This window comes from Mustela putorius, unplaced genomic scaffold (genome assembly GCF_011764305.1).
Source record: "Mustela putorius furo isolate JIRA1106 unplaced genomic scaffold, ASM1176430v1.1 tig00000589_pilon_pilon_pilon, whole genome shotgun sequence".
Classification (NCBI taxonomy): domain Eukaryota; kingdom Metazoa; phylum Chordata; class Mammalia; order Carnivora; family Mustelidae; genus Mustela; species Mustela putorius.
This window is the reverse complement of record NW_025421425.1, coordinates 5,828,422-5,843,595: the sequence shown is the minus strand read 5'-3', so window position 1 is coordinate 5,843,595 and position 15,174 is coordinate 5,828,422. Positions and strand designations below refer to the sequence as shown.

At 46.1% G+C, this 15,174-nt stretch overlaps 1 protein-coding gene across 4 annotated transcripts in view; it reads right to left on the bottom strand.

Annotated features, from left to right (window-relative positions):
* TRIO (trio Rho guanine nucleotide exchange factor) overlaps positions 1 to 15,174 on the bottom strand; it is a 224,991-nt gene that overhangs the window by 165,084 nt on the left and 44,733 nt on the right. For 3 of the 4 annotated variants that reach the window (XM_013060766.1, XM_013060767.2, XM_045082027.1), the window contains exons 8-9: positions 14,449 to 14,679; positions 22 to 144 (exon numbers count right to left, since the gene is read on the bottom strand). In XM_013060766.1, coding sequence (XP_012916220.1) covers positions 22 to 144; positions 14,449 to 14,679 — 354 coding nt within the window. Of the gene's footprint in view, positions 1 to 21; positions 145 to 10,936; positions 11,030 to 14,448; positions 14,680 to 15,174 lie in introns of those variants that run through there. The other variant, XM_045082026.1, reaches the window with a different exon arrangement.

Below are 15,174 nucleotides of genomic sequence, written 5' to 3'. Positions count from 1 at the left end.
ACAGTGAAGCTATGGTTTTACCTGTGCTACTTCTTCAAAATCTTCATGACGTTTCTGTAGAGCTCTGGCCCGATGAAGAGATTTCCCCACACCCGTATGTTTGCTCAGAAACGCTTCTCCGTGGTTCTCAATCCAGTCGAGCACCTACAATAAAATACAGGTATACATGCCATAAAAACAATGTTCTGGGGCGCCTGGGTGACTCAGTGGGTTAAGCCTCTGCCTGTGGCCAGGTCATGATCTCAGGGTCCTGGGATGGAGCCCCGCATCGGGCTCTCTGCTCAGCAGGGAGCCTGCTCCCCTCTCCCTCACCACCTACTTGTGATCTCTGTCTGTCAAATAAGTAAAAAAATAAATCTGTTTTTTAAAAAAAAAAATGTTCTGTCTCATTTGATGGCTAGGCCGACCCAACCCCCACCCCCCGCCCTGATACATTCTGTTGTCAAAACTATAACAAACAAGAAGCAGAGGAAGGAAAAAACTGGAAGCAACTGAACACTAATCTACCATGTCTGATCAGCTCTCCCAATGTGGTTTTCAGCAGCTCTTACTGTAAAAGCATAAGTCCATCTCTGTATAAATATTATGTGCAATAATGATTAAGTCTCATATCATTTTATGCGCAATGGAGCATCCAAAACTGAGTGGGTTTTGGATAAGATAGTGGTTATCAAGCCACAGACAACCAGTTTAACTTGACATTTTTATAAGGCTCAAAGCTTCCCAACTCAGGCAATTCAAGTTTAACCACAGAGTTAATGTTTTCCTGTCCCTTTCTAGACCACTGAAAACATACAAATACAACCTAAGAAAACAAGACGCTTCAATGCCTCTGTCCTGGTCTTTGAGGATAATTTATTCTGTAAACTACTAAGCTATTGTCAAAGCTAAACATTCCATAAATTTAATTACATAAATGTTCTTGCAAGTTGACGTCCACCACATACAGAATGGGAGTAAAAGTTAAGCAGTGCCGCCCAACACTTCTAGTTTCAGAGCCGGGGCCGAGGAGTTCACTGGCTCTCATACTTGGGAAACCACAGAACACTGACATGAACAAAACATTTACATTACCATCAAATGTACTCTTGGCCTCTCTGATGGGGAAAAGAGAACTAGCAAACAATAAGTCAGTGACATCTTTCACTAAAAACTAAAATTTTAGTATGAGGAATTCAAATATTTGAACACATTTGTTACCAAACTGCTGAATGCCACCTCTCATACTTCGCATTTCATTTTATGGTAACACTGTACGGATCAAAAGTATCTCAGATAGAAGTGGCAGCTGGAGCAGGCACAGCCAGGACAGCGGCTGTGGGGACAACGGAAGCAGACCAGCCACGGCACCCCACTAATGGCAAAATATAAGGGCTCTTAACATTCAGTGCTATGAAAAGGATCCCTTGCCCTTTCTTGCCTGCAGTAGAGAGAGATCAGAGGTGCTGACAAAACTGTTAAAAAAAAAAAAAAAAAAAAAGGCGGGTGGTAAGGGCCAGCCGGCGTCCAGGGACACCTGGCCTTGTTATACATCACTCCAAACCAGCGACCTTCCAAAGCCAAGGGTCTGGCCGAGGGCCCTTTCCGAATGGAGTTTAGTGAAGTTAGTAGCACACATAAACAAAATAGCTTGCAAACGCGAATAAATTGCTGGTGGTCCTCTTAAAGACCCTGCAGAATTAGCAGAGGTGTTGGTGCATGGGGGGAGAAGGCGGGCGCGGAGAACCCAGAGGCCAAGCCTTATAGCAGAGGCTTGGCTAAAGCCACATACCTACCTTATTGCTACGGCTCATTTCTGAACCTCTTTTGTCAATGCCTCCCATCTGCTAGCCACTCAGGGTCACACTACCAGAGTGCTTCTTCGTGGATCTACCTCTACCCTGTCACCTGGCTCCCAGTCCTCCTGAGAACTCACTCATTCCCACCCTCCATTTCTAGCCTCCGCTGCATACCCCGGGTCGGGCTATGTGTTCTTGGTCAAGTTCTTTATCCTTCCTAGACTGTGGCTTCCATGGGGCTCAGGGATGGGGGGAGGCGGGCATTGTGAGGCCCGTGTCAGGCACATGAACACCAGCGTGGTGGATATGCAGTCTGAGCAGCCTCCCCACCCAAACCACAGCGCATGGCAGACTGCCATCTAATTTACAGCCCGGTGGTGGCACAAGCTATAATTATGCGTAGCTTTTCAGTTTCACTTTTTTTTTTTTTTTAAAGTAATCTCTACACCTAACACAGGGCTCAAATGCATGACCCCAAGATCAAGAGTCACACGCTCTCAGACTGAGCCATCTAGGCACCCCATCGATTGTTTTTTAGTTAGTGTACATTATCTTCCTTTCTTGAGGTGAGAGAGAGAGAGAGAGAGGGAGGGCACTCCAGTACTACCATCAGTAAACAGTGCCACATTCACGCCTGACTTCAAGGCAGACATAAAGATGCTCAGGTTTACATGAGTCTCTTAGTTCTTATTATAAAACACAGACCCTGTTTCACTCCTACGAAATGTTCATTGACAAGTTCAAGATGTCTCAACCTCAAGGATGGATATAGTTAAATGGAATGTGCCTCTGGGCTAGGCGCCAATACCACACAGGAGACAAGGATCAAATATTTTAGGCTTGAAAAGAACTTAAAGACAGGTAAGTACACCTAAGCTACAGTCTCCCTGACTGTCAGAAAAGGCTAAGAGATCTTTCTTTCTTTTCTTTTTTTTTTTTAAAGATTTTACTTATTTATTTGACAGAAAGAGATCACAACTAGGCTGAGAGGCGGGCAGAGAGAGAGAGGTGGAGGCAGGCTCCCTACTGAGCAAAGAGCCCGATGTGGGGCTCGATCCCAAGACACTGGGATCATGACCTGAGCCTAAGGCAGAGGCTTTAACCCACTGAGCCACCCAGGCGCCCCGAGATCTTTCTAACTATTTATTTTGCATATTCCTCAACTTTACTGTCAAAAGAAAAATTAAGCCACTTGCAAGCAGTAAATCTGATAATCACCAGCAACAAAATAAAGACTTGAAATAAGGGCACAATTTCAAAAAGTAAAACATAAACATTATTTGGTAGAAACGGCAGAGGAAGCAAAATACAGTATATTTAAAATAATAAAAGTTTGGTTTTGAAGCCCAAGAAGTCTTTCAGGGAGCGAAAGTTGGAAATTAAAGCTACTATGAACCAAGCGCTTAGAGTTACAATTTCTCTTTCATTAGAGGCTCCTTTAGACAGAATTGTAAATACCAAGTAAAAATTTATTTCCAACAAACATGAAACTAATTCAAAGGTGTATGAACGCCAAGCACTTAAAAAAAAAAAAATAGTAGCAGACAATTATGCAATCCAGCTCACATTCATAACCAAATACCCCACGAAGCTTTTGCTTCTTTTACAAGTCTGAGAATACTCCTCAGATTGTCCAGGAATCCTGAACCAATAGAGCTGTCCAAACAGCATCTCAAAGACATGCCTGCAGAATCTCCTCCATTTAAAACATAAAAATACTTGCAAATCAGGGGCTTCATCACCCTCTTCCAGTCAGCCACTTCCCTGACCTCAGCTGTAGCCAGCAGCTGTCCTCTTGTGACCCCAGCCTCAGAAACACACTGGCCCAGGATCTGTGGTGCTGCTGCTAGACTGGAGGAAAAGGACAAAAGTGATCCCTTCCCACGGGCTACCTGGTTCCTGGGCAGAAGAGCAAAGCTGGGAGCCAATGCCACCTTCCTCTCTGGGCAGATGCTGTGCCAGGAGTTCATTTCACTGTATATCAGTGCCCTCTAATGGACACAGTGACAGCACCAAGGTCAAGGTCACTTCAAAATGAGACACCAACACAACACAAATACCATCTCAGCATCTAAGTCAAAATGTCAGATGGGCAGGACATATTACATATAGTTTAACTTAACTCCCTGTTTGTAATTACAAGATAGATCATGATGATGGCAAGTATGATTGCGCTCATTTCCTCCCTAATAATTATACCGTTGTCTGAGAACCTGCTGCTGCGGCAAGCACCGCCTGGGCTGTGTGCACGCTAAGCCATCAATCCTCACAGTGGGCTGGAGCCGGGAGACCTAGCACGTCCCCATTTCACAGATGGAGACACAGGACCAAGGATCCTCGACTACCAGGTGGAAGAGCCAGTCCAGGGGCTAAGACCCAGAAAGTCTGCTCAGAGGGTCCATGCTCTTAACTTCTGGTCTACACAGCTCTTGAGTCGGCTCAAGGGCCACAGAAGTGGGACAACAGGGTCTGGAAGGAAAGAGCTGTTCTTGTCTGCAGACAGCTGGGGGTTCCTGGGGGATGACCTCTGCCGAAGTGACTGTTACAGTGGACAGCAAATGCCACCAAGTCTCAGGTATGGCCATGGGCACCGGCTGCTGGCACCCCTCCCCGCCCCGCGGCACACTTCCGGCCGTCCCGGGCAGACTTCCGGCTGCCCCGCGGCAGACTCCCCGGCGGCAGGGCAGACTTCCGGCCGCCCCGCACGGCCCGCGCGCTCTTCTGGCACGAGCCCCCACCCCCACGCTCACTGCCTCCTGGATTACTGTTTCCGGTGACAGCTTCCTTAAGCATTTGTGACTAAACACTACACCCCTGTCAGAGGAAACGAATTCTCACAAACCTGTGTCTCAACCGTAGACAGCATGAAGACCATGCGTTGTCTACGGAGAGAGGATTCCACGCTGTCCGGGAAGGCCGCATACGCAGGTCCAGAGTCCCTTAGCCACAAAAAAGCTGAAACGGCTCTGAAATTCTGAATATTTTTTCAAAACCTGGTCTCAAAAATTCATTTGGCACCAAGATCTGGCTCCCTTAGTGTAGTTGAGAAATCTCCACGCTTTCCTTCAGATTACGGGGGACGGCCCAGACGCCCGGGGTGTCCTGTATCACACGCCCTATGCACTGTTACTCCTAAAGTCTGAAAAACTCTTAACCCCCAAACGCATCTGTCCCCAAGGGCCACAAACGAGAGCGTGGATTTTGATTACTGTCCCTATGCAACAAGAAATGGGGGCTCAGAGACGTGAAGTGACTCCCCCAAGAAAGAATACTGAGAAAAGAGATTCACGTGAAGGTCTTCCCAGCCCCAAACTCAGGCTCTAACCCGTCGGTACATTACATCATGGCTTGTAGATACTATATGAACGCTGTAAAAGTATTTCTAAAATTAGAGTTCTAGCTGTAGGATAGCTGTTTATAAAAACATCTACAGATAAGACCTCAGACATAAAACCACCAAGAACACAAGAAGCCATCTGGTTTTACTGGGAATTCGGGATCCAAAGAGTATTCAGGGAAAGTATCCAAATATCTGTGAAATCCAGCCATCATTTTAAAGAGACATAATCAGTGAATAAGCGTTTTCTGTCGTAATAATAATGAGAACCCCTTCTAAGTCACATTTACTCAGTTCACAAAACACAAACACATGAATCAAGTGAAAAACCAGGGTAATTGTAAAATACCTAAGTGTGTTCTTTTTTAATATGAAATCAGATTTTTCCAGTGGCAAAATATTAATTTCCTCCCTGCCCATTTCCAATAAAACCTATATTAACCCAGTTTCATTTAGTTACTTCCTTTTTCGACCCCTGTTGGTTTTCATTTAAATCACCGGGATGCCAATCTTGAAACAGACATACCATGTTTCCAGGGCTCCCTATTTTTTAATTTTTTTTTTCCCAGTGCCATTTTTAAAATAAGTGGTCCTGAAACAATCATTTAGATCAGGGCTTTCTGGATTATCAAATCAACGTTATTTTAACAATTATAACAATGAATGAGTGATTAAGCAACGTCACTACAAATTTGCTAAACATAAACAGGAGACCAAAAAAGGAGGCCTTCGCTTTCAGAGTGTTGTTATGAAAGCCTGTGTCCATCACTGCCGTGAGGATATCCAATATTAAGCCACTAATAAAATCTGCTCACAAAGTTAAAACCACAAAAGAAGGATACTCGGAGTTTTGTATTATTGAATTCCACATACACACCCTCTCTCAGGCTGCCTGGTACCTTTCCCCAAAAGCTCAGAGCATATTTCACCCAAAACCAGCACCCTTGTTCATGTCCTTCTCTTTCTGGTGGAGGCCAGGCTCGCTGAGCACCTGCACAGAGAACAGGAGAAGGAGACAGCCTGGGGCAAGTGTGGGGAGAGGGGCTTGAGACTGCTAGAAGCCACGAGTCAGTGCAGAGGGGTTCTCTCCCCTGCCTTCTCCACCCCCACTTACCCACTCCCAAGGGGACTAACTGAACTGTCACAGTGGTGAGCAACTGTAGCTTCTAGAAAGCCCTTCCCCAATCTGATAAGCTCTACTTCAATATTCTTTCCTAAGTAACATGTCAGTTTAATTTTGCTCTTTAATTAGCTCAGAAGTGAGCAATCCTCAGGTCAAAAGCTGTGAAGCAGTTAGAAAACCACTGGGCTTGCTGGAGCTTTGGTCAAGTCATTGGTCTTTTTCTACCCTCAGTTTTATTAACTCGAAAATAAGGAGCTCAGCTTAACAGGATCATGAGGGCCTCTGGCTCTAAATTCTATGCTCTGCATGGCCCAACTTCCACAGTGAGATATGAGAGACACAGTCAATACACATTTGTGGGCTTTTGGGGACAGAGGGAAGAAGAGGGAACTTTTTAGGCCCAGCATGCACAGGTGCCTGACAATAATGATAGTCCTCCAATTCTTTATTTCTCTCCACTGGGGCCAAGAACTGTTTCTTCATTCATTATATTCCAAAATTAGAATTAAGTTTGTCCTAAAAATCTATAGAATTATTCTTAATATGGAAAGATATTCTTTAAAAAATACGGTTTCTAGAACATTCTTTAGTATACTGAGCCTAATGCTCACTTGGAAAAATGGGCTATTTAAACAAAAAAAACCTCAGCAAGTTACATAAATATATAGCAAATAGTACAGCAAATATGGAATACAGAACCACAATGACCTGTGTTGCAAGAGCTACTTAAAAAAAAAAAGAAAAAGAAAAAGATTTACTTATTCTGAGAGGGAGGGGAGAGCCTGAACACAGGGGTGAGGGGAAGAGAGAGAGAAAGAATCTCAAGCAGACTCTCTGATGAGTGGGAGCCTGACTCGGGGCTCAGTCTCGTGACCTTGAGATCTGGAACTGAGCTAAAAATCAGGAGTCACATGCTTAACTGACTGAGCCACCCAGGCACCTTAAGAGCTACTTTTGTTTAATCCAAGAGCATATGAAATGTCAGGAACACGTGCTCCATGTACACTTTCTGGGCTAGAAGGGAACACACATGAAGTCAATGAAGAAGGCTCACAGAGGGCTTGGTGGGGATTCAAGATCTAAATGTGAGACCTGATACCATAAAAATCTACAAGAGAGCATAGGCAATAATTTCACTGACACTGGCCATAGCAAAATTTTTCTAGATATACCTCCAGAGGCAAAGGAAACAAAAACAAAAATGAATTATTGGGACTTCATCAAAATAAAAAAACTTCTGCACAGTGAAGGAAACAATCAACAAAACTAAAAGGCAACTTACTGAGTGGGAGAAGATATTTGCAAGTGACTTATCTGATAAAGTGTTAGTATCCAAAAAACACATAAAAAACTTAAGACAATTCAACACCCAAAAAACAAATAAGCCAATTAAAAATGGGCAGAAGATTCAAACAGACATTCCTCCAAAGCAGACATACAGATGGCTAATAGACGAAGAGATGCTCAACATCACTCATCAACAAGGAACTACAAATCAAAACTATAATGAGAAACCACCTCAAACATGTCAGAATGGCTAATTGAAAGCATAAGAGACAACAGATGTTGGCGAGGATGCAGAAGAATGGAGAACCCTCTTGTACTGTTACTGGGAATGCAAGCTGGTGTAGCCACTCTGGAAAACAGTATAGAATTTCCTCAAAAAATTAAAAATAGAACTACACTACCAACCAGTAATCACACTACTACTTGGGTATTTACCCAAAGAATAGAGGAACACTAATTCAAAGGGATATAAGCACCCTGATATTTATAGCAGCGTTATTTACAACAGTCAAATTATGGAAGCAGCCTAGTGTCCACTGACAGGTTACTAAAGAAGTGTAATGGAAGCGTGTAGCTATGTAATGGAGTATTATCCAGCCATTAAAAGGAATGAAATCTTGCCATTTGCAATGACATGGATGGAGCTAAAAAGTATAATGCTAAGTGAAATAAGTTAGTCAGAAAAAGACAAATACCATGTTTTACTCATATGTGGCATCTAAGAAACCAATGAGCAAAGGGAAAAGAAAAAGAGAGAGAGACAAAGCAAGAGATTCTGAACTACGGAGAACAAACAGACGGTTACCAGAGGGGAGGTGGGGGAAGGAGGGTGGAAAGGTGACGGGGACTGAAGAGCACACTTGTCACGAGGAGCTCCGAGGGATTACAGAACTGCTGAGTCACCGCACTGTACACCTGAAACTGATATAACACTGTGTGCTAACTATACTGGTATTAAAATTAAAAACTTAATAAAAAAAGAGGAGTTGGCAGAACTTCAAACTTTTACATCATCTACCTCCCCATCTATCTTCTAAAACTATTTAAATCACCAGCTCTCATGGTTATAACCCTAGTTTTAATTACATAAGTACATGAAATTTCTTAAAGAAAACAGAAAAGCTAAGGAAGGAAAGGAAGGAGGAGGCTGGTAGGTAGGTTATTATTCATATAAATAGTCTTGATCTTGGATATTCCCATCAAACTCCAACGAAATCATTATTCTGTCAATAGTGGCTAATCCGTATCTTTCCCATTCCTAGTTTGGAACTGAATATAAGAGAGTCCAGAGTTATCCACCCCCGGCCAAATCTTCCTATGTCCAGGTCTTACTCTGGGACACTGAAGTTCTTATACACAGCTAGTCTTGTTACTGAACACGTGTGCAGGCGTGCACTATCCCCTGTCCAGCTAATCCCTGTGCATTTTCCACTTCGGAGCCCCAGGCAATGTGGCTGGCACTCAATAAAAGGGAATCCCACGGGGCCTGGGGTTTTCTGGGCTCTCCTGCTCCTCAGCACAGAGGTCCTCAAGGGCTTGACGACCTCTGCTCCCTGCTCACTTCCGATTTGCCCTAATTCCCTGGGCTCCAGCTCCCTGTCCTGCTGGCTCACAGAGCCAGCTCATGTATCCTATAGTCCTGGATCTGTCTGCTTGGGGGGAAGAAATTCACCCATTTTCCCACCCTTTGAACTCCCACTGTTGGCTTTTAGCTCCTTCTGAGCTTGGATACTAAGATTACCCTCACAGTCAAGTGTCTCCCCAGTTCACTATCACAAAAGGTAATTAAAGCTGGCTCTAACCCCACCAGGAAGACCAGCACCAGCCTCCACTGGCCCCCAGCAGGTCCCCGAACACTTACCCTCCAGCACTCCCTAATTCCAATGGAGAAGCTCTCACAAAAGATGGTAATCCTCTAACCACTCTTATCACCAGCCACATCAAAACTGTGAGCGTGGGAATGTAAACAGAAGAGAATGTTAAGTAGGTAGGGCAATATAATGATTCTGGTGAGTGGGACGAGAAAAACCCACCCTCCTGACTTAAATTAATGAGCAAAGGACAATGAGGTTCAGAAACCTTCGCTCAAAAGCTAGGTCCATTATGGGTGATACCAACCAAGAACTCCTACATCAAGCATCACAATGAGATGCCTTTAGTGGCATAAGGATAGCAGCCGAGGTAGGACCCAAGGGAAACCAGTAAAATAGCTTTTCTGGGCACCTGAAACCTCTTTCTTTGCCTTGATGGCATATCCTGACTTCCCTCCCCCTGCAGCATTTAAGACCCTCACTTTGTATTCAAGTGGCCAAAATCCGTACTAAGACCTCACTGCATTTGCACAATTGCCAGGCACTGAAGTTATCCCTTCCTTCCTGAGCCACCCCTGATTCCCCAACATCAAGCAACACTCCTATTCTCCCATCCAAGTACTAACCAGGCCCGACCCTGCTTAGCTTCCGAGATCAGACGAGATCGGGCGCGTTCAGGGTGGTATGGCCGTAGACACAACACTCCTATTCTTTCAAGCAGATCTCCTAGTTAGATCACTTGTCTCCAACATAAGGCCAACCCACCCCCATTCCAGAATTAATAAGCTTTTAACCCAGAAGAATCTTTAATTAGAAAAATTGGGTGATTCCTTAAATTTCTTCATCTATCCATTTACTCATTTGACAATTACTGAACTGAATCCCAGACACTTGGGAAACAGCAGTGAGTAAAACCCAGATCAGCGCCCCACGGACCTCACACTGCTGCTCTGCACGACTCCTCCGCGACCCGCACGGACGGCCGCGAGGGGACTCAGCCAGTCTCCTCAACTGCAGCCTCCCTCCCTTCACCACTTGCCTCCCTGCAAACGGGGCGGGGCGAGCGCTCTAAGCCATGCAGCGTCCTGTCCTCCACCCACCACCGCCCAGAGCATCGCGTCAAAATGCACGAGGCACAGGCCCTGCCTGGTGTGAGCTCAGCAGAGCAGGGGGGAAGCGCTGGGTCAACAGAGCGGCTATGAGAGTCAGAGAGGCAAGCAACGGACCCGTGAGTAAGCCCCCGAAGCACTGAGACAAGCCGGATGCCACGTACGTGTTTCTCGCGTAAGCCTCACAGCCACTCACACGTCACCCAGGCCCTGGCCCCCACATACAGCACTCAGGCAAGGTGCGCCGCGCCCCTTCACTGGCATCCCGACGCTTACAGAGCCACGTCGCAAGCTTTCATCATGAGGTCACCTTCCCAGCACCTGCCCCGTCTCCTACCTCCACACCCCTCGGTTCCACCCACGCCGGGCTGCCTGCCGCTCTGTGGACAGGCCCTGGCCTTCTGGGCCTCGAATCTCAGCGCAGGTCCCGCTGCCCGGTCCTCGGCCTGCTAACTTCCTACCTATCCTTCAACGAGCAGCTCCAAACCTACCTCTCCCGTGAAGGTGTTCACAACCTGCGCCTCTATTACGGGTCTCCTCACTTGCCCTGTATACCAGACCCCTGACATTTGACACGGAGACAGACGAGGCTTTCTGGAACCCCCCCCGTTCGCACACATCATTGAAGCACAGATAGTCACCCTCAAGATGCCTGAGCAAGGTAGGCAGGTAACATGGAGGAGGGCGGCGAGCTCCCTCCCACTCCCTCCCTCACGCCAGCGAACCCCGTCGGAGGCATGACTCACATCCACGCCTGAGCGAAATTATACCTGGCAACAACCAGAGGCATTAAACACTAAATCTGAGCACGTTATGGTATAATTTATTAGACTATCAAATGATCTGCTTTTACTAGATTACAATTCCTCGAGAAAAAGACCTTTGACATATGCAACACAGTTACCTCTGTATGTCTGACTGTCTGTCACACATTTGAAAAAGAAAAAGGAATGAAATGTGGGTGAGAACAATCTAGAAGAAACTGGATTTGTTTCACTGTTTTCTCAGTTAATGGCCCCACATCAGCCTGGAAGGAGTTCTTCCATGAAGTAACTCAAAGGGGTGACATTCACACTCGCGGGTGGGGGTGGCGGTGGGAGGCTTTCTTGGGGAGGGCTGCCTACTTCAGGAAAGGGAATTCTGGGGCCCATCCACCTTGCCCAACGTGCTGGAGTGAGTAACTGGCACCCGTGTGAGAGGCAGGCGGACTGCAGCGGGAGGAGGAAAAGAAGCGGGCGAGCAGACCACCGTGGGCTACTTCCACACACATCTTCGCCCTTGAACAAGGTCAGCCAAACTGCTGCCGGAGGAGCGACCATGGAGATAACCGCACGGCAGGAACGCAAGCGCAACCCACGGAGGGCGGCTCCAACAGTGAACGCAAGGCAATGGAAACACATCCATTGCTCTACCAACAAGAAAGGTGGCAGGGTATTGGTTTTCTTTTCCAGTGAACAGTGACGAAGGGTTCTACTTGCCAGCAGGCAGCATGTGTGTCTGAGTCCGTCCCTAGCCCACTCCTCCAAAGGCAAGGGGCCCGGCAGCAGGGGCCTCCCCGCCCCTGCCCCCACCCAGCATCTGGGTATCTGAAACACCTTCCATGCAGAATCAGAACATTCCCTTACCTTGTGAAAAAAAAATTTGAACACTAAACCAAAATTATTCATGCTTCGAAGATCATGCCATTCTTCCTGGAGAACACACTACTGACCCTCTGGCTTCTATTCTTTGGAAGATTTCTCCACAAACAAGCACGTCCTCTGTTCTCTTTGGGAGGGCTGTTTCCATAAAAGTGTCATCATTCCATCATTTCTCTCAGCAGGATTTATGGATGCCTTTGCATTATTCAAAACAACCAAGCAGTTTTAAAAGCACCTGTGGTACCTAGTTGACTTAATATTTTTTGTAGATTTTGTGTTCGTCTTTACAAATTTACCTTTGGCTGACAATGTCTTTGATAAGGACTACTGGTTGTTGTTGTTGTTGTTTTTCCCCATTTATTCTCAGCTTACCTCTCCCAGTCTATATGTTCAAAATAGCAAAAGTTTCCACGTGTTATAATTGCTTCAGTTTCAGAAACACACTGTTGGTTCTGACATCCTATGGACTCCTTCGAGGTAAAGTGCTTACTTTGCGTAATCTTATCAACTTCAGTTCTTGCTCCACAAGTCAAGCCTACACAGCAATTTCCTGTTTGCATAACATGTCCAGACCATTCCAGATCATTTAATCAAAAGAATGTTTCCCTTAAAGAGCAATTATCTATTTTCTATGGAATGCTAATAGGACCATATATGCATTATGTGTATTGCAAAACACTTTCTCCCGCTGACATCCAACCCAACCTACTGATGTTTGAGAAAAAAAAAAAAAATCTAGCTTAAAGAACTGGTCTCATAATTATCATAATTACCTTTCTACATATAAAATGTAATGTTTGGTGTTTCAAATTCAAGGGCATTAAGTACTTGGTGCCAAATTAGATGGCTAGACTCCTCAGCCTATTCCCAAAGGTGCCTCCCCCCACCATAGACTGCCCAGTGGCTTGTTCTCATGCGCCTGGCACCCTGTGGAGCCCTCAAAGTTGGGGTGACCCGGGAAGGGGAGCCCCTGCTGCTGCTTCAGACATAAGTCCAAAAGGCATGCTGGTCCATGCGTGTGTAAAGAACACTTGATCCAAGGGACAGAGAGGTGAGTGGGAAAATCTTTGAATAATTGCACTGAAACTATTAACACTTCATGGTCTATAGAAGTTTTTAGACAATTAGGAGAAGCTAATATTCATGCTTTCAACCACAACACCTCTTTTCTCACAAATAACTCCCTGACATTGACTCTCCCTGTTCACTCCCTAAGCTATATTCTTTCCCTGGCAATTATCCTCTTTAATTAAAAGAGCATTGGAAAGAAACATGAATAACATCAAAATGATCATTTTTGAGGCACCTGGTACATGGAATCTTCAGAGAACTCAAACACCCATAAGCAGAATCAAAGCACTGTATGTGAAAATTAAAAAAGTTATAGAGCCATTTAAAGTATTCTGAACTCACCAGGCTCAAATTATGTGAAGAATGACATTCAATGAAATACAGGAGAGTCTATGTGCTCATTGGAACACACCACAACTCTCCACCATCTCGGCCCACTGAGCAGGAAAGCCCACTGGCCCCTGGATGACACGAGGTGGGAATGAAATCTGAACCTGTACATGTCTGAGCAATGCTCCTGGGCGCTCAGGGAAGAGAGAGAGGTTTTGTTCCAGACTTACCAGTGTGACCGCCCACCACCTCCTCGGGCTTCCCTGCACACATACCCCAGGATCTTCCCAGCCCCAGCGTCAACACCTCATCCACACCCTTTTTCCCTCTATTTTAGAGCAAGGACACAACTATTATCTTGTTTCTCACAAAAGTTGTACCGTACTGTACCTGCTACCACAGCTTTAACCCTCAAAACCCCGGCAGCAGGCCAATCCTCTCTACCCCATAAGAAAGGCATGAACAGTACTAGGGCCTAGGCTTACGTTTACTTTTGTAACAGTAACAAACAAGATGAAAACTGCTTAGACACTGATAGTCTTAACTCCACTTTCTGTGAACTAGACTCGAACCTCTTAAGCACCTGCAGCGCACCGGGAACCTCAGGGCCTTCCAAGTGGGAAGGGGCGCGCGGAGAGCTTACTGCCCCTCTGGCACTATTCTCAGCAGTCAGGGTAACTGGGGACGACCTGCTTCAGGAACACATGCCCCAGTCCCCAGCGGCGGCCCTGCCCCGGCTCACGTGCTCTGCCTACGCGAGCTAGCAGCTGGGGAAGCCCGGGCACACATCGTCAGCACCACGGCCACTCACGGAAAGCAAAGCAGCTGCGCGCGCGTGTGCACGTATGTGTGCGATCCCCCCATCTCCCCCGCTTGAGCTCTCAGCACAGATCGCCCGGGATGGTACGCGCTCCCCAAGCGCCCAGCTCCGTCCCCTGGCGGCAAAGCGCCCAGAGACTGACCTGCTGCACGTCTTGCTGGAACACACAGAGCTGCAGCCTCTGGTGCAGTCGGACCTTGCGGTGCTGCCAGATGTTCTCCAGCTGCCGCTGGTGGTGCAGCACCTCGTGGATGACGTCAAGGACGTGGTGCACGGCCTTGGAGTAGTTGGCAGAGGCTGTCAGGGAATCGGAGCTGCCGGGGGTCAGAGGCCGCTGGAGCTTGTCGAGGAGCGACTTCCCGTCCTGGCTCACCTTCCGACAAAACAGAGGGGCGATTAGCCAAGGGCCGCCGCTTTACCCAGGCCGTGACCCGGGCAGTGCGTGCGGAGACATGTGCGCACGCACACACACCACTCACACTCATACACAAATATAACTGTAGTTTTACTCAAAGATGTATTTTATAAAGAACAAAATAAAATCTAAAACAAACCCCTCAGTTCTCCAGTGATGACACAGGACCAAATGTGGTCGAACACGGAGTTAAAAGAATGTTCACTTTCATACATGATAGTTGATGCCATTCGTACTGAATAAACATCATATTTTGCCTTAAGTGGCACATGTCAGTTAATATAATTACATTGCTGAGTTATCTGCAAATTAAAATTCAAATGTAATAATTTTCTCTGGAGATATTGTTAGAATTAAACAATCACAGTGGAGCAGTTTTAACACTGAATCTCAAAACTTCAGTTAAAAAAATACTATCTAGCCCTTGGCAAAGAATCTGTACTTAAACTTTCT